The 24,093-nt window shown below is 45.4% G+C and overlaps 1 protein-coding gene across 1 annotated transcript; it reads right to left on the reverse strand.

Moving 5' to 3' along the window:
• Positions 1-508: 508 nt before the first annotated feature.
• Positions 509-19,263, reverse strand: TRIM42 (tripartite motif containing 42; the record flags this gene model as incomplete). The annotated part of the gene is made up of 5 exons (XM_080672256.1): positions 509-595; positions 5,385-5,609; positions 10,614-11,437; positions 14,420-15,120; positions 18,923-19,263. 5 exons carry the CDS (start codon positions 19,261-19,263, stop codon positions 509-511), a joined length of 2,178 nt encoding a protein of 725 aa, XP_080528382.1.
• Between the last annotated feature and the right edge of the window lie 4,830 nt (positions 19,264-24,093).

Raw genomic sequence — 24,093 nt, forward strand, 5'->3', positions numbered from 1 at the left:
TATGGAAAGGCAAGTTCAGGCCCAATAATTTGGAAAAACATTCTAACAATGTGGCTGCTTAATATTGAAATAGACTGCCTGGTGAGGTAATGAGCTCCCTGCCCATCAGTGACTTGTCCAAACACTGAAAGCTGGTTAGACTAGCATTGGAATGCACACCCAGGGCCTGACTCACAGAGCGCCCTTTTCACCACCGGCAGCCCGGCGGTGCTGTGGACAAAACACCACAGAATTCTGAATTTATGGCCATACCTGAGCTCATGGCGACATGGAGACTTACTGACTGTTTTGTATCTTTGTGTCGTAATAATGAACAAACAGTGAGTCATGGCATCCGGCATTTCCTTTTCTTAGTTCTTAGAAGACTCCTCCTGAAACAGCTCTGGTTCTGGAACATCATTTGCAGCCTCATTGAAGAATGTGGTGAGAAAATACATATACGTATGTGTGTGTCTATATGTCTATTTTGTGGTGTGTCTCTGACGTTGCTGCCTGCTCCGTGGGGGGCTCAGAAGCGCTTCTGGAGGGCAGACTGGATATTCTTCAGTAGGCCCCACTTAGCTCGGTTCTTCCCATGCCCATCAGGTGTCTGCACCTGCAAGCAGAAGCCGAGAGCCATGGTGTCAGCCACCGGGAAACCACAGCTCCTCGGGGCTGGGCCCCTGCTGTGCGCCAGGTGCTACGCACATCATTTCATTAACAACTTATGACAATCACATGAGGCAGGTGCCACTGACTCCATTTTATAGATGAAGAAACTGAGGCTCAGAAGGATTGGGTAGCTTTTCTAAAGTCCCACAACTAATTTGTGGTGGGATTGGAATTTTACAGACTAGGTTACACGTTCTTTAAGGCACCTCGTGTGAATGGGAGCTGATGACAGTGTTGGGGCTGTGAGCCCAGACCAGCCCTCTGGGTCCTCCACAGCCCCTGCAGTAGGGACAGAGGATAAACCAGAACTAGAATTTTATGAAAGCCAGGTAAGATGCCCAGGAAGGCCAGGAGACCCTGATCTATGGCTGGGTTCCATCCTGAAGGCAGCGAGCAGGGAGGGAGCAGCCCTGCAGAGACTCAGGGTGCCAGCAAGACCACTTGTGCTCAAGTCAGACACAGGGTGGGGGTGGGGGAACTCCAGTACAGACAGAGAAGGAATTTGAGAGGATGGGTGGGGGTGGGGTGGCGCATTTCCTGAAGAAAGACCCAGAACAGTGCCAGTTTGTGACTATTGTTGGGTCTGAATTTTTACCTCCAAATCTGATGTAACTTGGGTCATCTGATTTACAGATTGTGGTAGGCAGAATAACTCCCCTAAAGATGTCCATGTCCCAATCCCGGGAACATGTGACTATGCTATGTTACATGGCAAAGGGGAATTAAGTTGGTAGTCAGCTGGCCTTTAGATAGGGAGATTATTCTGGATCATCAGGTGGGTCTAAGGCAAACGACAACCAGAGAGATGGCAGGGTGAGAAGGACTCAGCCTAACGGTGCTGTCTTTGAAAATGGAGGAAGGGCCCCTGAACCAAGGAATGTGGGAGATTGCTAAAAGCTGGAAAAGGCAAGAGAATGAATTTTCTCTTAGAGCCTCCAGAAGGAATACAGCCCTGATGACACCTTGATTTTACCCCAAAAGGCCCATTTTGGATTTCTGATCTCCAGACTGTCAGATAATAAATGCATTTATGTTGTTTTAGCCACTAATTTGTTTCAGCAGCAACAGGAAACCAGTGTATAGATGGAAAGTTACCTTTGTCATGGGGAGACTTCTTGGAAGTTGGCTGTGATTTGAAGTCAGAGGGAGACAGGCAGAGTAAGGAGACCAATTCCAGAAATGGGCATGGTGGTCAGCAGGGACATTGAGGATGAGAGGAAGAGCAGGGGGAGAAACTGAGGCCAAAGGGTAGAAGACTTGCCTACAAAATAATTTCTCCATTCCTTCAAAAATATCAGTCAGGGTCTTGGATGTTAGAGGCTCAGAGCTGGGACTGTGGGCCCAGGGGGGCGAGTCAGGCCAACATGGGGCCTGGCCTCGCAGCACTTGCAGCCTGGCAGCATTGGGGCTTGGGCCCAGGTACATCAGCCCAAGTCCAATGTTCTTTCCAATGCTTGTTCTCGCTCTCAGAGAAATAAAAGTCTGGCTCTCATTGCTGTTGGCTTGGATGACATTCTCCCAGAATGAGGTGCCAGGTCCCCAGGGCGGAGCCTGCCCTGCAGCTGATTATGGTTCATGGGGGCAACACGCTACTGCCTTGGAGGAGACCTAGCTTCCCACTCAATTCCTTTGAGTTACCTGAGGCCAGACACTCCGTCTCTGTGAGCCTCGGTTTCTTTATCTGTAAAATGGAGGCTGTAACTCCCCACCTGCCAAGTAGTTGAGACGATCAGTGATCACGAATAGACAGCATCTGACACAGCTTTGCCTTCAATAAATGGCACCTTTAAAAAGTGTTGAAGTTAATTTTCATGCTTCACGTGCCATCCTTCAAATAAAATCCCTTTAAAAAAATCAACAAGCCCCAGACTATGAAAATCAAATACAAAAGGTGCTATTTCACTTCCTTTACAAAAGTACATCGGATAGAAATATTGCATTTCAGAGAAGCAATGATTCTGCTGCCTCATTACATCATTTTAAATGAAACCTTTCAGGAATACCTGCACTGAACTGATGCCAAAGGAAAAATATTTCGATTTTATAGGAAAGAGCTGAAGTCATTACTTTTATGAAGCTTTATAAATGTCATTCAAACACACCATCTTATTTTCATTCGCCATTGAAGCCTTTACTTATGCAAATCATGACAAATGTTAAGGAAGCCAGTGTTCCCCTGGAATGCTAATACAATCACAGAGGGGGAGGAAGAATTACTTCTGAAGGAAAAATCTATATTGTAGCTCTGTGACTCTGGTAAAAATGAAGCCTCCAGAAAACCTCATTAATTAGTGCTCTGCTCATTTAGAAATTGTGTTAAAAAGCAAAAGGATTGCAATGAGTTTTCTTCCCAGACACGGAGTGCAGATTAATCACATAAACACCATTTCAGGGGGGAGCGTTATTCTTGACTGATTGTATAAGACACTTAGGAGCTTTCAGGCAGCTTTTGCTACTTTGTAATTATTAATTTTGTCTATCCATTTATTCCTTCACCCTTTAATTTAGACATTCATTCGTATGTCCATTTGTTTGCTCACATTTCACTCATGTATTCACTCAATAACCATTAAGAGCCTGCTATGTGCACAGTGCTGTGGTAAGCATTGTGGGGGAAAGAAAGATGAATCAGACATGACTTCTATTCCCAAGGAGTTAAAGGGGGATGACAAAACATCTACTTAAAGCCAACATACTTCAGTCTTCCAGCCCCATCTCTGTCCCTAGCATCTAAAACTGACAGAGCAGCCCTGGCTGGTGTGACTCAGTTGGTTGAGCTTTGTCCCATGTCCCTGGTTCGATTCCCAGTCAGGGCACATGCACGGATTGCAGGTTTGATCCCCAGTAGGGGGTATGCAAGAGGCAGTTGGTAGATGTTTCTCTCTTATTGATGTTTCTCTCCCTCGCCCTCCTCTCCCTTCCTCTCTCTTGAAAATCAACAGAAATATGTTTAAAAAATAAAAATGTCAGAGGATAACACTGAAAAAAATTAGTAACAGCACTGAGTGCTCTTCATGGGCAAGACATTTTTGAGGAAATTTTTTGTTAAATGAGAAGGCAGATGACATTAGATTGAAAGAAAAATCATGGTCGAAGGACATGCTGCAAAACTGTGGTAGCAGCTATGGGTGTTCCAGGCTCTGGAGGGAAGAATAGCAACAAGAAGGGCTCTGGGGCAACTGACTGACACAGTGACTGGCTGGGGTGTGGCAGGAGGAACAGCCTTTCCTTCCCACTTCCTTCCCATGTGAGTGTCTGACCTCTTGGGGAGAAGGAGGGAGCCCATGGGGGTCTTGGGCTCCAGAAACAGAGCATGACCCCAGGAGCTGGCTATCAGGAAGGAGTAGAGAGAACTCGCCCCGCCCTCCCCCTCCCCCCCCAGGAGGCCTGCTACTGGTAGACTCCTGTCCCCGCTCTACCTCCTGCTTCCCTTTATCACTAGAGGTAGCAACCCATCAGATTCTCTTCTGCAAACAATGAACTAAAAAGAAAGAGAATGTCACCAGTCAGAGAGAGAGATTGAGACTGAGAGAAACAATGACCTTCTAGTTCCCTTGGGTATCATATGCATGCCCTGGCTGGAAGTGGTCTCATGAGACTCCCCTCTCTTTGTACTATAAATTTCCCTTTTTAAAAATGTTATTTTTCAATTACAGTTGACATTCAATATTATATTAGTTCCATGTGTACAGTAGAGTGGTTAGACAATTATATAATTTACAAAGTGATCCCCCTGAGAATTCAGGTACCCCCCTGGCACCATGCATAGTTTTTACAGTGTTACTGACTGTATTCCCTAGGCTGTATTTGACCCCGCCCGCCCCCCCCCCCCCCCCCCCCCGTGACTATTTTGTAACTAACAATTGGTACTTCTCAATCCCTTCCCCCTTTTCATGCAGTCCTCCAACTCGCCTCGCCTCCCCACCGGCAAACATCAGTTTGTTCTATTTATCTATATAAATTTCCCTTATCAAAAGCTGAAATGGATGGACTTAATCTCTTTCTTTCTGAAAAATTCCCGGTGAAAACATAATCTACTCAAACTGCAAAGAATACTGTCGCTGTTGTACTGTAAGATAGCTCTGCACAGTCTTGGTATTTGTCTTCCTTTCCTCCTCTGAATATCCATAAAATTATACTCAGGAATGCATGTCCCTGGGGCTCTATGGAAGAACCAGCCTTGCATCACAAAGAGTGCAGGGATCCCCTGGCACCTTGTTCTGGGGAGTCCATTCTTTCAGTGGCTTTCCTTGACTTGCAGCTAAGCAGCAAGTGAATTTTTTTAGCATATCTATCTCTGAATACACAGATACTAAAAATATTTGTCGTTTGCCTGAGTTTCAACTTTAATTGGGCATCCTGTATTTGTATTTGTTAAATTTGACACCTAATCCTTACTTTCAGTCACCACCAGGACTAACAGGTAACATTTTTTTTGTCCCTCTCACACCACGACTCTTTGTTTACTAGACTCTGAAGGCAAGGATTATGTCTTATTTTCCTCTGAATCTCTACAACCTAACACAATGCCTAGCACAAAATTTTTTTTTTCTCAATCAAACTGATTCTTAGGCCACATTTGCAAAGTCGGTTGAGGCCCCGAGTTAATAAGTTTTCTGGGATTAGAGGGGGCAGTCACATACAGGGTGGGTCCTGTGGTACCATGATCATCCTAACAGACCTGCATCCAGAGCTTACAATGAAAATCTGTCTGAAATGAATGTGCACAGTACCTTGCAGACGTCACTCCATTGCCCAGGACCACTATCATTGATGGCTCTGACTTTAAACAGATACTCGGTGTTGGGGGTCAGGTTGTGCAGCTCCAGACTCTGCTGCGTTATGTCCCGAATTTGTCCACAGAGCTCTGTCCGCACATTGTTTGGAGGGGAACAAATGACTTCATAGAATTCCATCTCAAAAGAGTCCACGTCTTCTGTTGGGCATGTCCAGTAAACCTATGAAGAAATGAACATGTGGGTGTGGTCCTAGCACACATCTTTCAGCTTTCTTTCCCATAAAGATTTGTGTCATTGACTATCTGTGGGGGGAGTTTAAGCTGACCCCACCTCCTCTAGCTGCTGACTTTGAATTAGACTTTTGTGCAACAGTATTGAACGGCTGTGTTATGAGGCCTGACTGAAGCTTGTGATGTGTTTCAAGAACAGAAAGATATTCTTCTGAGCTCTGTTCCTGTCAGTCATCATGAAGGTGACCGTAGTCCTCCTAACACCACTAATCAGAGTACTAGTAACTACCATTTATTACACACCCATCATGCATCAGATTGTGTCAGGCATTCTTAACTCACTTCATCCTCACAACCCTCTGGAAGGGAGATTTTATTATCCCATTTTACAGTTTAGGCTCAGAAACATTACTTTTAGCAAATTCCAAAGGAAGCACAGAATCCTAGAAGATGAAAAGTGTATATATTCCAACCCTCTACTTTATATACCAAAAATACACAGAGTCCCACAGAGGTGAACTGACTTCTTTAAGCAATGCAGGATATATGTTCATACTCAAAGCATAAAATATTAACCCTTGGGAAGAGATATATTAACAAGTGTCAATTAGCAGATTGTACCTGGCATATAAATATTTTATAATAATTATATTTTTAAATAGATATTGCATGCTTTATTTACATTTTAATAAATGTTATAATATTTATAAAATTAATTTATAATTACTCTTAAAAAATAAAAAACAAACATAGACATTTATTTCTCACAGATCTGGAGGCTAAAAGTCCAAGATCAAGGCACCTACAGATTCAGTGTCTGGTGAGGACCTAGTTCCAGGGTCATAGACATCCTTTCTCTTTCTGTGTCCTCTCATGGCAGAGGGGGTAAGAGAGTTCTCCGGAGTCTCTTCTTTTTTTATTTATTCATGTATAAACTTTTATTAAATTTATTGGGGTGACATTGATTAATAAAATTATACAGATCTCAGGTGTACAATTCTATAACACATCATCTGTATATTATATTGTGTTTCAAGAACAGAAAGATGCCAAAATGAAGTTTCCTTCCATCACCATTCATTTTCTATCTCCCTCCTACCCCCTTTCTCTCTGGTAATCACCATACTATCGTCTGTGTCTATGAGGTGTTTTTTTTCATACTAGCTATTAAAACTTAATGAAAGTTATTTTTATGCTTATCAAGATAAATGTACTCACTGTGAAATACTTAGAAAATACAGAAAAGTTATAAGGGAAGAAAATAAATATTACATATAATCTCACAATTCAATTAATAATTAATTAGTATTTCTCTCCAATTTTGGAATATATACAAACACAGAAATACATATAATTTGGCTTATATTGCTTTGATTCCTGCTTTATATCACTTATTATATATTTCCTTGCTACATTAAAAATTTAGTAAAGCACCATTTTAATAACTGCCCCACAAATGATTTAGACCTTCTATGTTGAACATTTAGGTTGTTTCTAATTTTATCCTTTAATAAATAATGGTGCAATAAACACATTTGGGCATAAATCTTGATCTGAATTTTTAATCATTTCCTTGGGAGGAATTTCTAGAAGTAAAATTGAGTTTTATAAAACTCCATAGGATTTTTAAGGTACATATTGACAAGTTGTAACTCAAGAATACTTTCAAGAATTTCAAGAATACTTTCTATGCCAAAAGCCTAAATGGACTGTTAGTCAACCATCATTTGAGAGATTTCATCTTCTGCATTACTGAGCACTATGATTTCTGTGTGAATGCCATTCCATAGGGATCAAGGATATTTTTCCATTATATACTACTCTCTTGACAGCTTATGACTTGACTAGGTTTTCCTGTGTAGGCTCCTTTCTTTTCTTTTTTTTTTTTTTTTTAAACTTTAGAATTAAAAATATATCTGTAATAATAAAAGCATAATATGCTAATTAGACCGGACAGCCGAACGACCTTCTGGACATCATTCTGGACATCTTTCCAGATAAAGCCGTGGTGGCAGGGCCGAGGCAGAGGTGGTTGGGGACGACCAGGTAGGCAGGTGAGCAGTTAGGGGCAATCAGGCAGGGAGGTGAGTGGTTAGGGGCGATGAGGCAGACAGGCATAGTGGTTAGGGACAATCAGGCAGGCAGGCGAGTGGTTAAGGGCGATGAGGCAGACAGGCAAAGGTGGTTAGGGGTGATCAGGCAGGCAGGTGAGAGGTTAGGGGCAATCAAGCAGGCAGGCAGAGTGGTTAGGGGCAATCAGGCAGGTAGGCAGGTGAGCAGTTAGGAGGTAGTGGTCCTGGGTTGCGAGAGGGATGTCCAACTGCCGGTTTAGGCCCGATCCTGCAGGGATATATAACTTGTCAATATGTACTTATACCAGCAGTCAAACATCCCCTGAGGGGTCCCAGATTATGAGAGGGTGCAGGTTGGGCTGAGGGATCCACCCCCCATGCACAAATTTCATGCACCAGGCCTCTAGTATATATATATCAGGCAGGCAGGCAGGAGTGTATATACTAGAGGCCCAGCACACGAAATTCATGCATGGGTACGGTCCCTAGGCCTGGCCTGCAAACAGGGCCATTTTCCCTGGCTTCCGGCAGCTGGCCCTGCCCCCTGCCACCACCCACCCCTGGTTCCCTGTTTGCAATCGGGCAATCGGAGCCTGCCGGCCTGGGGAAGGGACTGAGAGGTTGGCTGGCAGGCTTCAATCGGGCAATCAGGGCCTGAGGGCTAAGGGTAGCTCCTGCGTTGAGCTCTGCCCCCTGGTGGTCAGTGTGCATCATAGTGACCAGTCGTTCCGACATTCCATCAATTTGCATATTACCCTTTTATTATATAATGTGTGTGTGTGTGCGCACGCGCATGCATGTATATATTTAGAGAGGGAGAAAGGGAGAGATAGAAACATCGATGAGAGAGAACCATTCATAAGTTGTCTCCTGCACATGCCCTACTGGGCATCAAGCCCACACCTGGGCATGCGACCTGACTGGGAATTGAGCTGGTGACCTATCAGTGCATGGGACAACATTCAACCAACTGAACTACATTGGCCAGGTTAGGCTCCTTTCTTGAGCTCATTCAGGGACCACTAATAGGTGGCATGGAGTGACTGACTGTTCTCCAAGCCCAAGCAGAGAGCAGACATCACCAGTCCTTTCCCTCTGGGGCAAGATCCTGCCAACCTCCCAAGAGGTCTGAATTGTGTGGGGATGAGACCTAATGTCACATACACTGCAGGCCTTGCTGATCTAGTACCATTTGGAAATGTAGGTTTAGCTGCTCACTTGTATCTCTTATGTGAAGGGCAGAAACACTTGGCTTTGTCTGATGGCTTATGGGAGGGTATGTTCCATGTTGCAGCATAAGATCATGCTTAGTATCAATTATAGACTCCAAAACATAGATTATGATGTCTCAGGGGAGAGGAAAAGGATAGCATGGCTTGTATCTGGCTTTCATTTTATTGTTTTAAGGCCCTTATACAAAGTATGGCCTGCAGATTGGCAGCAATGGCAACATTTAGATGTTCATTAGAAATGAGGAATCTTAGGCCCCACTGAGACCCACCAAAACAGAACCTGCATTTTAACAAGACACCCAAGTGCACATTTATATTTGAGCACTCCTAGTTTAGACTTCAAGGATGCTAAACACATTTGGAAGTATTCTCAGATTATGGGGGCAAAGGATGAGCTCTGCTACAGGGAAGCAGGCCATGGGCTGGCCTTGGAGATGTCCTTGTAGGGAATCCTAAGATGAGAGAAGATATGCTCTTATAGAATATCTAGTTTCATATTAATCTTTTTTTCTTCCCTGAACTTTAACAGAGTATTCTACAAACAGTTCAATTTAGGTTCAGCTGGATTTGAAAGGAATCCTATCTAATAAAGAGGGAATATGCTAACTGACCCTCACGCTGTTGTAAAGATGGCGGCGCCCACAGCCAATAAGGAGGGAATATGCTAATTGACTGCCACACCCTAAAATATGGTGGCGCCCACAGCCATTAAGGAGGGAATATGCTAATTGACTGCCATGCCTTCAAAGATGGCAGTGTCCACAGCCACAAGATGGCGGTGCCCAGTCCCTTCCTGCCACGCACCTGTCTCTGGAGTCCCCGAGTCCCCTCAGCCCCATAGCCACCCAGGGCCGCCCAAGGCTCAGGTAAGCAGGGTGGGCCGAGGCTTGCGCTGCCGGCCGTGGCAGAAGCGGAGGTGTGATGGGGGCGTCATCTTCCCCTGATCACTGGGTCACCTCCTGCCCCTGAGGGCTCCCGGACTGTGAGAGGGGGAAGGCCAGGCTGAGGGACCCTTCCTCCAGTGCATGAATTTTCATGCACTGGGCCTCTAGTTTAACAAGAAAAGGCTATTTGTCTAAGGCCAAGAGAATCAAGTAGAGGTCATGACCCTGAAGCCAGATGATGGCTGTTGCAGAGTCTGTGAGAGATCCACCCCTCTACTCCCCACAAAAAGTTAATCTTACAAGATAAGAATTGGAATGCCAGTGGGGATTATCCTCTAATCTTTCCAAATCATGCTGAGTCTGGGTATTTTCTTTAGGAATGGTAGCAGTTTAGAGGAATTATAGCTGATAGGTAATGGAACCTGCAGTTCTAATCCCAAATTTCTGGCTCTCTCTACGATTACAGGCCTTCCTCTAGGAAATATTACACTTTCCAAGCAGTCTGTTCAAATTATTTTGCTTCTGGCCATGGGTTCTCTTTCAATAGAGAAGCTGCCATTGAAGTGGGATTTGGGCTTTCAGGTAAATTTCTCACTATGAGTTAATTACATTGTTTGCTTTAAGCCAGTCTTGGGCTGCTTAGATTTCAGAAATGTGTTCCTCTTGAATGGCTGACCACAAAGAGTCCAGAGGCACCGATTTGAGTGACCAGATCCCAGAGGTCAAAGCAGTAATGACTACCCATGTCCATTCCACACCCCACACCCTCTCACCTTCCCCACAGAGCCCAGAGCTTTTTTCTCACCTTGGCAGCTCTTGGATACACCAGAGTCTGGTAGATAACAATTGGGCCTGGGGTTTTCACAGCGCAGTCGTTGAACGAGTACCAGTTGTGGAAGCTGCCGCTGTTCTGCAGAGACTGGTTTTCTGCCCCTGCACTCCAGTAGGTGTAGAGGCCATCTGTGGTTTTGGTAGGTGCAGTGGACTGCGCTCGCCCATAGGCCTCCAGACCCACTTTGACCTTCTCTCCCCCGGTGGTTTTGAAGGACAATAAGGAGGAGCTTCGCTGGTATATCTGCTGGTTGCCCAAGCTGTGGGTGCTGAAAGTGACCTTCCTGGCAATCATCATTTCTGAGTGTGTGGGATAGGGGGAGGGCAGGGAATCCCCTGAGGAGCATACCTTCTTGGGTCCCATGGGGAAGAGCTCATGGATGGCACTGGAGAGCTCAGCAAAGTCCAAGGGCAGGCAGTGCAAGGAGTGTAGCCGGAGCTGTGGGTCGGGCCTGTAGGTGCTCTGGATGCCATCCTCGATCTGCTCCACCAGGATCTTGGCGGACTGCAGGAACGCCACTTGGCCTGTCTCCTTGAGAGCTTCCTTGGAGTAGGCGATCAGGCCGTCCATTTCATTCACTTTCATGGATGTGACGTACACGTATTTTTCAATCTCCTTCTGCCTGGACACCTCCAGATTCTCTACCTGCTCCATGATCAGTTTCTCCTTTTCCTGTAGGATGCTGCGTAGCTTGAGAAATCCATTTCTGATCTCTTTTCGCTTCGCCTCCTTGTCAGCTTTAAAGCTGCCTTTTAAAATGTTGAATTCCATAAGGTCATTATCAATTTCATATCGGACTGCAAAACAACCAAGTTAGTTACTTCAGTTAGTGTTTTCATCTGCCCAGATGTCAAAGCCTGTAGTAAACTGGAGCAAATTACCCTGGACTACAAGGAAGTGGGTGGGGAAGGCAGGGAAGGCACATATAGCTGGGCTGAAACACACCAGAACGCATTTCATAAAATGATTTATAAAATGCTCTTGGCCTCTCTCAGTATACTCCTCTCTTCCTCCTTCTCTTGTACTTCCCTCAGATATAACAGTCACCCTTCTATGTTATAGCAGTAATCCCTGTGGCCTTGAGTCTGCAGTTGGAAGTTCAAGGCCACCCTTGCTACTAATTTTCACCAGGCTTCACTTGTCAGCATATTGGACTTGAGAAGATGTGACATCACGAAGTGACTGGTGTTCCCTGTGTAAAGGCTAAGCTTGTGCAGGGGTAAGAGAAAGGACTACATTTCTGGTGACTACTTCTAAATCATGCCCTGCCTCATTCACCAAAAACGCAACCCTAGACAACTGGACAGGGCTGCTGGTTCACACGCCCTTTTCCTCTGCTGGGGGACTCTGCTCTCTCGGATTCAGCTGGGCTCCCTCTCTTGCCTTTCCCCCACTTCCTTTCCATAAAGGGTCTGCTGTTACACTTTAAGGAGAACGCAGTTCATCATGCATCCTTGTACATGGTATTTGGATTTTAAGTTCACTTAGTCATTCAACAAACACTGACTGGACACCCGGTCCATGGCACATGCCTTCCTAGGCATTAGGCGTACAGATATGCATATAAGAGGACATGGATGTGCAGGGCACTCATAAATCCAATGATACTACAGGCCAGGAGAGCACGTAGCATGTCTCTACCTGTGAAATGGGCACCTTTGCTAGCTTCACAGGGACTTAGGCTCTAGGTAGCAACTATAAGACACGTGGCCTATTCCAAAGTAAGCCCCTTCCCTTAAAGGGCCACCTCTGCAGTGAGTCGATGAGCTGCAATCCTCACCAAATTGTACTCAGGAGTGGGGTGATAAGTCTTTTTTGCATTTGGTTCTTAACATAGTCATGGGCCCATAGTAAGCTGGACCTTCGTGGGTGGTAGTCATTGTCACAAAGATATGCATTGAGTAAGAGAAACCCTGGAGTTCTGTCAGGCCATGAGGACAGGGCCCACGGCTGTCTTGGTTACTACAATGACCAGGATGCGTAGAGGTGCTTGAAAGGTATTTGTTGAGTGAAAGCCATTTTGTCCCATATTCTAACATTTGTGTGTGTGTGTGTGTGTGTGTGTGTGTGTGTGTGCGCACGCGGGGGGAGGATATCAGCACTGTTACTCTCTGGCCTGAAGTCCCCATTTTCTTTGCCCACCTCCTGCCTCACACTGGACCGGAAAGAATGAGGTGGTGCAGCAGATGGGGGCTAAACAGGAAACTATCAGGGTGTGCTTGCAGGGTGCTGAGGAATGCCCCCTGCCCTCCCCAAATGCAAGCCCTCCTGTGACTTATGGCAACTGAAATTCCACGTTATGCACTAATTTATTTAACTATTCAATAGTTACTCACTGTCAACGATACTTGGATAGGACACTTCTTGCTTTATTAGGGATTAGTTAAGCTTAAGTAGAGCAAAGTCCCGAGAGGCAGGATAAACATTTTATAGAGGAGGGGAAAGAGGCAGCGCCAGGAGAGGAGGAAGGAGGAGGCCAGAAGCACCCCTCCCCCTTACAAATGTGACAGCTTTGCAAGAGCTGGTCTTAGAGAAAAGTCCAGGCAAGGTCTCTTTCAGGCAATATACTTAAATGTAGCTATTATTTTAAATTTAACATTTTTATGTGCCAGATCCACGCATTACACAAATTATGGATCATATTCACATATTATGATATATTACACATATCTTTCTACCAGGAAGATATTGTTCCCATTTATAGATGAGGAAACGAAGGTTCAGGGAGGTTAAGTGACTGTCCAGTGTCACACAGCAAGTAAATGGGAGGAATGAGGGCCTGTCCCTAACGTTTGTCTAACTCCAAAGCCTGTGCTTTCCGTTGCTCCAGCTGTGGTTCTCAGCCCTCTGTGAGCACCAGAATCACCTGGGGAACTGTAAAAACCAGTCTGCTCTCGGCCTCACCTGCTGAGATTCTAAATTGGCCTAAGTCAGAGCTCAGGAATTCAGGGGAGGAAGTTTGCAGCTAGGTTTCGAACTAATGCAGGGAATCTTCTGGGGATCCTGATAAAAATGCAGATTTCCATTAGACGGGATGGGGTGATGTCTCCCCAGCTCCCGAGACACGCTACTGCTGCTGGTCCTCTAGTAAGGCTCCCCGGGCAGTGCCAGTGTGTAGCTGGGGTGACACCACAGCTTCAAACACTCAACTTCTCTCCAGGGCCCAGAGTTTCTCAAATGGTGTCCTCGGATCACAGGCTTTTGAATATCCATGGAGATCTGTTTGAAATGCGTATGTATGGCATCTCCTCAGGAAGTGAATTGAGTCCTTAAGAACAAGTTTGAATCCTAGTGACAAAACACCTTAGAAAGGCTCACAGAACTTCAGGACACCATAGGATCAAACTCTCAATTTTTTCAAGGGGGAAAATAGGGCCCAAGGTCACGAAGGTTAGATCTAGGATTATAGAATCTTTATGGATTTCTTGTGTGTCAGATTGTTTTTTTCTCCTCTTTCTTTCTTCCCTTCCCCTTCCTTCCTTCCTTCCTTCCTTCCTTCCTTCCTTCCTTCCTTCCTTCCTTCCTTCCTTCCTCCCTCCCTCCCTCCCTCCCTCCCTCCCTTCCTTCTTTCCTTCCTTCCTTTTTCCTTTTTAAATTTTTTAATTTAATCCTCATAATCACACCATGAGGGAGGTGTTACTATTTATCCCTGTTTCATAGATGGAAAACCAAGGCACAGGAAGATTAACTGGCTGGTGGTAGTTGCCATGTGTGGGCACCAAGCCAATGGCGCAGCCCAGTTCAGTGCCATTCTGGAGGGGAGAGAAGGGGACCAGAACCTGCTTTGAACTTGGCAATGGCGCTGAAGAGTGCGGCGGACCTCTCGGAGCAGGCGTCGATGAGGCTGATTGTGTCGTGGCCATTGTGTAAGGAGGTCTTGCAGAAGTTGCAGAGCAGCTGGTTGTCGCTGCGGCAGTACTCGATGATGCGGCTGGACGGGTGGTGGATGCAGATCTTCTCGTCCTGGTCGTCGGTGCTGGTGTCCACGAAGATGTGGTCCTGCATGGCCGCGTCCGAGTGGAAGGTCTTGAGGCAGTCGTTGCACAGGTTGAGGCGGCAGGTGGTGCAGCGCTTGTAGGCGATGCGCCGGCTGCGGCAGACCTGGCAGAGGATGGGCCCGGTGGAGCGGTCAAAGCGCCACTTGAGGTAGCCGTGCTCCTGCATGTAGCGCTTGGTGAGGCGCCCGTGCAGGTAGTTCTCGGGCAGCTGCATCTTGTGGCTGTAGGGCATGCAGTGCGAGCGGCTGCACACCGGGCAGACGATGATGAAGAAGTTCTCAGTGACCTCTGCGTGCTTCTGCAGCTGCCGCAGGCACTTCTCGCACAGGCTGTGGTTGCAGGGCAGCATGAAGGAATGCAGGCGCAGCCGGTTGCACATGGGACACAAGAGATGGTCGACCAGGTGGCTTTTCCCCGCCGTGGCAGGCCTTATCTCATCCAACTGGGTATCGCTGCTCCCGATGCGCAGGGCGGTTTTGGAGCTGAAAGGAGAAGCAAACACACGGAGGGCTTCAGGATGCAGGCTCCAGGGCTTGCTCCATTTCTCCGCCTTGGAAAGGGGCGGAGGGCTCCCAAGAGGCAGGCCGTGGGATGGCGAGGAGCATGGGCTCGGTGCCAGGCTGCCAGGGTTCTAAACCTGCCTCCACTGTGTTTAAGCGGGTGGCCTCCGAAAAGTCACTGAACCTGTCTCTGCCCGTCTCCTCATTATAAAATTAGTACCCACTAGGAGGTTCTTGAGGGTTACAGTTGAATTGGATTACCTGCAAGACCTGAGAGAAGCCCTGAACTCAGTAAGTACTTGTGAATTTTGAGCAAGAGAAAAGCCTTGGAAACTGGCCTGGCAATATCAGCCCACTCCGATGTTCTGTGGTCATAACAATATCCCAGGACACCAGCCCCAGGCAAGGCCATTCTGGGACGCTGATGAAACAAAGCACACACAAGACCACGCCATCATCTTTAAATTCAGACAAGAGCAAGAACATTATCCAAACCACACAAGCACCCAACACCCCCTCTCCTGGTTAATGGGAGGAACCGCTGCTTTTTCACCAGTTGCAGCCTTAGGCTTTCTCTGTTCTTTCCACCTTCTAGACGAGATTTATTAATATACCCAACAGCAGATTCATCCCTGCACCCTCACTTAACGTGAACCTATAATAACTTGATGTCTTCTTATTGAGACACCTCACCCTTAACCATGGTGCATGTTCTCACTTGTTGCCGTGAGGCAATGAATCCAGTGTTGTCCAACTACAGGTGCGTTGTTGGTGGGTTTTGCCTGGAGGGCATTGACATCATTATTATTGTGTAGGATGGAACACAAAGAGGATAGGGAAAGTGTCCTTCCCAGGAGACCAGGAGGTCAGTGTTTGAGCAAAGTCTAAAACCTGGTGTCTCACCACTAGGCGAGTAAGAATTAAGGATCTTGGCAGATAGAATGCACTAGAGTAGAGGTACATCTTTGAGATGAGTTTCTTAACCTCTCTCATTCTCAGTTTCCTCTTCTGTAAATTGAGGCTCACAATACTGCTTCTTTTGTGAGAATTTTACAAAGTCTGCATGAGCTAATCCATGGTAAGTGCTTAACTGCTGGTACCGACTAAACAACATTCCATAGATGTGGCCACTGCTATTACTACCCTCTGGTACTAGCCAGCCGATGTCCACAGTAGAGAAAAGCAATGAGCAAGACCATGAAAGTGTGTGTGTGTGTGTTTTATTTGTGTAACATCTGAGGCTGATTTCATGTATTATAAGAATTCTGGATAAAGTAAAAGCTTACTTGTAAAATTGAAGTGCAAATTGGGGAAAAGCAGTTTATGAAAATAAGTGAATTCACTGTGGGGACAGAGGTATCAGCAGATACACAATTTGTGACTGTTTCTATTTCTTTTCTCTGTTTACATCAGAGATGTTTGGGTATTGATCCTGACATTGTGAGTGTGTTCTCTTCTGCTTTGGCCTTCTTGTCATCCCTCTAAGCCCCTATCTCCTTCCCCATTCCCTTGGCCAGGGACCTATATCTCAAATCCCAGACAATCAAAGTTGCTATTCAAGTATTCTGGAATGAGTGGCCCTGTGGTGACAGAGACTGCCCCTTGTGGACACTCAGGCACCTGGAAAGCTCCTCCCTTAGGATTTGGATGCTGGGCTCCAGGCATGCAGGCCTCAATATTCTCAGTCATGTTCCCTCTCTGCCTTCCCAGCCTCCTGCCTGGGTCCTGAAGGGGTCACCTGGAGGAACAGTTCCATTGTACACCTGTTAGCTGGATGGACCTCTGTAATTTGATAAGTGGCTCTGAGAATCAAGATGTAACATAAAGGGAGACAACATTAAAAATCAGAAAGAAGGGAGAGAAGGTATTGTTGGGGTAAGAGAAAAGAGAGAGGAGCTAAGAGACAGGTGGTAAATGGTCCAGGGAGCTGGGGTGGAGGTGAAAAAGGGATGAGTAAGGCAGAGAGGGATGGATGAACCAGAATGGGGTGAGATGAGCAAGATGCTGAGCAGTAAGTAGTGGTGAGGGACAGGGAGACGGTGGTTCAGAAACCAGGAAAGAGGCCAGATGGAAGACAAACCTCCGTGCACCAAGGGCTGATCTCCTGACACTTGTAATAGCAACTCTGACCATCTTCTGAAAGCCTCAGGCATAGACCTGGGCATTCAGGAGCAGGGATCTCGTGCCCACACCATCATCTAGCCCAGCAGTCTTACCCTTCTGGTTGAGACATCCAGCCTCTGCTCCTCTGCATGGCTTTCTCCCTCTCCCAAATTCAGGCCTGTTCTTGCACCTGGGTTCTCTTTGTATCACCTGGAAGTCTCCTGACTTCCCTCCTTATACCATCCAGGCCATTCTGCATTGTAGAATCATTGGGGGTGGGGTGGGAACTTATAAAATTCTGATGCCCAGGTGGTACGGCCAGACCAATAAGATCAGAATGTCTGGGGATGGGGGCCAGGCGTCACTACTTTATAAAAAGATTCCTAGGGATTCCAATGCAAAGCAAAGTTTGGGAGCTACTGACCAAGGCATCTTCCCAAAGCACCCGTGTCATCCCTCCTCTGTTGCAATGGGCTCAGGGCCTCTCCTGGCTGATGCACAGAAAGTGGGGCAGCTGAGAGGAGAGAGCGGTGTGGACACTACACCTTAGAACTTCTGCACCCCCATTTCTGGGTTCGTTATTCATGCAAGGACCATACGTAAGAGGCCCACAAGCAGAGAGTAATGTTCATTAACCATCTACTAAGTGCTTACATGCAAGATGGATCATATTCGCCCCCAAATTCACTGAACCTTTGCTCACAGATGTGCTTTTCTGACCTTGTAAGGTTTCAAACCTGCCTCTCCGATCCTGTCATAGCGCCAAACTTCGAACTTATGCCTCTAAGAAGTCTGTCTCTGGCACTCCAGACTCCCCTCATGTGTGACATAAAAAGACTGGTTTGGTTGGAGCAAGAGGAAGCTATTCAATGCCTGATACAGAGGCTTAATGTCCCCAAAGAGTGATTGCGACCCTCAGTGGCATGCCCTCTGGGTAGGAACAAAGAGAAGGCTGGCGGGAATACACAACTGCCTGGGCCTGTCTATAGGCCATGGGTCAGCAGCGCCCTGTGAAAGGGATTGCTTTTCCAATAAGTGTTGCAGATGCCAAGAGTTCGGAGGAGGACGAGGAAGAGCAATTTATATTTGTATGTCACATGACAGATTACAAAGCACATACATTCATCCTCATGCCCACGAATCATGGCATGTACTCTCTCCGTTTTACAGTAGTGCGTTTTAAATTTAAGAATACACAGACGCTGGGTTCAAATCCTGAGTGCATCTGGCTGGCTGTATGATCCCAGGCAACTTACCCTCTCAGAGGCTCACTTTCCTCAGACTTCCTAGAGGCATGAGGTAGGGTGAGCACAGGACGAGGGTTACGGGGGGTCACACAGGCAGTGTCAGGCAAGCTGCTTAAGCACGGAATTCTAGCTGTTACTGTTTTGCACAGGTGACAGAGTGACGCTCAGGGGAGAGAGTGACGCTCAGGAGAGCATGGTGCTCAGGCACACGATGGTGGAGTGTGGATTTGAAACTCAAGTCTATATGTGGTCAAGAGCTCTTTAGGACACACTTCATTTTACAAAAGTCTTGGTCTCCTCCTTTCAGATAGAGAAATGAACTTGGGGCAGGGGCACTGGCCTGCCCTGTGGACTCCACAGCCAGCAGGCCGCCCTCCCCACCCCCCGCCAGTTTTCTGAGCCAGCGTGGCCCACCTGGGGCGCCCAGCACTTACGAAATGCGGATGGTCCTGAGGCGGCCCTTGCGGAACGTGATGGTGACATTGCGGCAGCAGCGGCTCTCGTAGTAATAGCACTTGACATTGCTGCTGGCCGAGCAGCAGCACTTGCAGTTGGGGTCATTGGCCCAGGAGCAGCAGCACCAGTGGCAGTTGGGGTTCTCGGCGCAGGTGCAGTGGCAGCACTGGCAGTTCCGCTCGTCCTTGTAAGGGCAGGGGAAGCAGGTGCAGTTCCGCTCGGAGGTGAAGAGGAACTTGCAGCACAGACAGGAGCATAAGTGAGGACAGCACCTCTGCCACGTGCAGCAGGGAGAGCAAACACACATAGCCGTATCCATGGCTCCTACAGTATTGTCACCTGCCCTCCTCTACCGGAATCCTGCTGTCCGCTCTCCTGGGATGGGCTCCTCTGCCCCCTTGGAGGTTGCAAGAGGTTGGCTGTGTTGAGGACTTCTCAGGCCATGTCCTTACTAGGAAGCTCCTGGGCTGGCATTTACATATATCAGCCTGAGGCCATTTGCTTATGTCACAATCCCTGTCTCCCCACCATATCTCACCTGCTGGGTGGGCGAGAGGTTGAGATCTGGGGGTTAGGGGCAGGTGGCCTGATGAATACTCCCTGCTTCCATAGGACCAGCTCCAAGGAGAGTGAAGGCATTGAGCATCCTGGAGGGTTAGCTGTCATCTTTCGAGTTATGAGGTGGATTTCAGAAGCTATTTCTCTCTTCCTGCAACTCGGGCAAGTTGACTTTAGGATATATCTTTATAGGCTGAAAGGCTTGGGTATGATTAATTGGTAAAGTAGGCTGGTGTGATGATCTTCTCCTTGGGTGTTTTCTGCTTTGATAGAACTCTTTACTGGATGAACAAAGCACAGTGTTTATAAATAATGGCACTGCCCATTGAAAGGGAATTGCCCGTTGGAGGAAGACTAAAAGGGAAAAAAGGTGTAGGTTCGGTTAGGCACTTCTTTCAGTACTCATTGGGGTTGTCATTTGCTGCACAGTCACTGCTGATTTTCATGAGGCTTCATGCATAAATCGCTCTGGATATTTCTTGGCTTCTTTGTAGCTTCATGGGATTTAGCTAAAGCTCAAGCTGCTTCCCCTCTTCTACTCCCAAACCTACTGAATCTCTTTTATAAGAGGTGGAATTTTACATGAGAATCTTTAACTCATCTGTTAGTATACTAGTATGCTCCATATCTCTAGAAATGACCTCATATGTTAGGGGAGAACTTTCCATTTTATGCAGCTTGTAAAGATTAAAAGAGCAGAGATCCATGGTCATACCACCCTGTGGGATAAACACTGTCTTATTATTTTTCCAAAAAGAAGCAGAAGTGAGAGCTGAATTGGCTGCAGGAGTTAATTGCATAATTTATTGTTTCCTCCTATGATTACCATCTTTGTCATAGGATGGACATTCACTGGGTTCTAACCGTGCCAGCCACACATTGATTTTAGATTCCTACGAATGAAAATCCTGGATCATAGGCTGGATGTTGTATTTCCTTTTTTTGATAAATACTATTAAATCACTTACTTAAATGAATATACCAGTTTATACGGACACCAACAATGTATGAGAGATACCTTTGCCCCCTCGTGCTTCCCCAGGCTCAGTTTAACCTACTCTTCTCTATTCTCCAGGCTAGAGTTTGAGCTTCACTCCTGAATTTATGGTACATTTTCATCATTGATCTGTGCAAGGCTCCCTTTTGTGTTTTTTTTTAATTTTATTGAGATATAATTTATTTACCATTAAACTCACTATTTTTAATTGAACAGTTCAATGGTTTTAAGTATATGCACAGGATTGTGCAACTAAAACCACTATCAAATTCCAGAACATTTTCATTACTCCCATGGTACCCATTAGCCCTCACTCCTTGGCCACCATTAAACTACTTTCTATGTCTGTGGATTTGCTTATTTGGGACTTTTCATATAAATGGAATCCATTATAAATTAATGGACATTTAGGTTGCTTCCACTTTTGGGCCATTATGAATAATGTTGCTGTGAACATTCGTGTATGAGGTTTTTATAGGCCACATATTTTCAATTCTCTTGAGTATTCTAGGAGTAAAACTGTTGGGTCTTATGGTAATTTTGTTTAACTTTTTAAAGAAATGTCAAACTGTTTCTTAAAGAGCTGCAGCATTTATATTTTTACATTCCCACCAGCAATGTATGACAGTTATAATTTCTCCAAATCCTGACTAGAACATGTTACTTTTGAAAAAAAAAATGTTTTTATTGATTTTAGAGAGAGAGAAGGGAGAGGCATAGAGAGATAGAAACATCATCAAGAGTGAGACATCATTCGGCTACCTCCTGCATGCCCCCTGCTGGAGATCGAGCTGTGCAATCTGGGCATGTGCCTTTACTCGGAATTGAACCTGGGACCTCTTTGTTCATGGAACGATACTTAACCACTGAGCCACACCGGCTGGGCCTTGTTATTTTTCTTTTAAAATTATTATTGTTATTGCCATCAGAATGGGTGTGAGGTAGGATCTCACTGTGGTTTAGATTTGAGTTTCCCTGATGGCTAATGACAATAGAACCTTTTCATGTGCGTATTGGCCATTGGTATATTTTCTTTGGAGAAATGTCTATTCAACTCCTGTGTCCATTTTATAATTGAGTTGTCTTTTTTATTGTTGAGTTGTAAGAGTTCTTTGTATAAGAGAGATATTATGCCTTATCAAATATATAATTTGCAAATATTTTTTCCTTTCTGAGATTTGTATTTTTACTTTTTTAGATAGTGCCCTTTGAAGCCCAAAAGTGTGAATTTTAATGAAGTCTAATTTATCTATATTTTTGTTGTTGTTGCTTACTCTTTTGGTGTCATTTCAGAAATATCTGCCTAACTCAAAATCGTGGAGATTTATACCTATTCTTTATAGTTTGAGCAAATACCAGTACACTTACTGGTAGATCAAAGATTTTGAATTAATTTTTATATTTGATGTGAGAAACTCAGTTGACAGTAGGTGTAGGTTTATTACTGGACTCTATTCCTTTGATTTTTAAGTCTGTCCGTATGCCAATCATACTTTTTTGATTACTACAGCTTTGTAGTAAGTTTTGAAATAGGAAGTGTGCTTTCTATGACAAATGGGATGGGCGCCAGACGCAGGGCTCACGGCTGGTGAGCGCAGCTGTGGCGGTGCGAGCCTCCCCCAATCAGGACTGACTGGGTGCGAGCCTGCGGCAGGTGCAGCAGGGCTGGGATCAGCAGGAGTGGCAGACAGGAGCGGCAGGCGGTGTGGGACTGCTGGTTTTGGCCCAATCCCCGCAGGCCATGCTGAGGGACCCCAGCGTGCACGAATTCGTGCACCGGGCCTCTAATGTTTAATAATTTAACAAAGTGAGGAAGACCAGACAGTGTTATGTAAAAAAAAATAAAATTGAATACATTATTCATTCTCAGATAGATTCTGAATGGATCAGACATTTAAATATGGTAAAAGGATAAAATCACACAAGTAATAGTAGAAAACATGTTTAATTGCTTTATAACCTGGGTGTGAGGAAAACCTAATTATGACAAAATGCAAAAGCAATAATGAAAATAATTGATAAATTTGATTGCATGAATACAAAATTTTTGAAGGGCTGAACATACAACACAAAACAAAAAAATGAAACAAAAAACCCACAAAAATACCAAACCCACCAACTATTAACAAAGTAAAAAGGCAAATGACAAATGGGAAAAATATGTAACCTATGTTATAGGCAAAGATTTGCTATCCTTAACATCTGAAGAGCTTCTAAAAATTTTAGATGGAAAAGATCAAGTTTTCTGAAGAAAAATGAACCAAAAATATGAAGTTTATAGGAAAAAATGTTACCAGCCTTTAGCCATGTATAAAGTTGCTCACTTTTGTTTATAATAAGTGATATGCAAAATTAACGTGCACTGAGATACCATGTTTCATCCAACAGATTACCCCAATTCCCCCAAATTGAGAACGATTCATTGGCAAAGCTCTAGAGGTACATTTCACAAAACTGAGCAGATCCCCTCTGGCTCCAGATTACTTAGCTTTGCTAGAGGATAGAGGACAGAAAGGACAGCAAGCCAGCAGGGCAGGGGCAGGTGTGATGGCTCAGGTGTGAAGGAATGAGGCCATATGAGTGGTATAGTGATGCTGTGGTGCACTGGCCAGGTATCCTTGTTAAGACTGAGATACTCATTTCTCCCATTGCCTGAAGTGTTGGCTGCTCACAGTTCACACCTCAATCTTTTCTCTGGGAATTGCTGTGTGTGTGTGGGGGGGGGGGGCGCTTTGCCCAAGATTATGCCCCTTTCCCTTTTCAGGGATCTGCTCTGCCTAGACTGGGACAACTTTAAAGGCCCATTCCAGCTACCAAGGAAGTCCTGTGGACCCGTGCAGATTCATAGTTGCAACTATATTGTAGTTTAGCTTTGCTCTCTGCACAATCCCGTTTTCTTGACTTTCTAAGAGCCCTTCTCATTAAACCTGCTGTGTGCTAGTCTCCATTTCATAATCTGCTTCTTGGGGAGAATGGGTATGGGGGCCATTCTGGTTTATAAGTCCCACTCCTATGAGCCAATATGTTTTATTTCATCCCATGGGAATAGCTTTAAGAGGTCCTAGCAAGAGACAGCCCAGCTACAAGGATGCACTGCGTTTAGAAAAGCTCAGACTATGGATTCTCGCTAGGTGTTTACAGTTAAGTCACCGTTCTCCCAGGCCAGGTGTAGTTTTGTAATTAGAGGTCATTTTTATCATAAGCATTGTTGCCTGGTAACATACACGACATTCCACCTTTATTATGTTTCCAGGGGAACAGAGCTAGAAAGTTAACCCAAGGTCATTTATCCATAGAGAAAGAGAATGAGTTTATTAACCCCTAATTCACATTGAAAAACCTACCCAAGTTCATAAAGGCAACACAACAGATATCCCAACAACCCTCATTTAGAGACGATACTAGAAAACTCATTATTTTGAAACCTGGTAAATAAAGGGAAATAATAATTTATCTAGACTTTGTTATACATGAACTGTGTCTCAGGATAATCAATGAGTGGAAAAGGGGAATTTTTCTTTTTATACAAGTGCCCCAGCTCATACATGAAGAATGATAGAATTAAGATACCATCTATTTGCAACTCCTACTGGA

Source organism: Plecotus auritus, assembly GCF_963455305.1.
Source record: "Plecotus auritus genome assembly, chromosome: 6".
Taxonomy (NCBI): Eukaryota; Metazoa; Chordata; class Mammalia; order Chiroptera; family Vespertilionidae; genus Plecotus; species Plecotus auritus.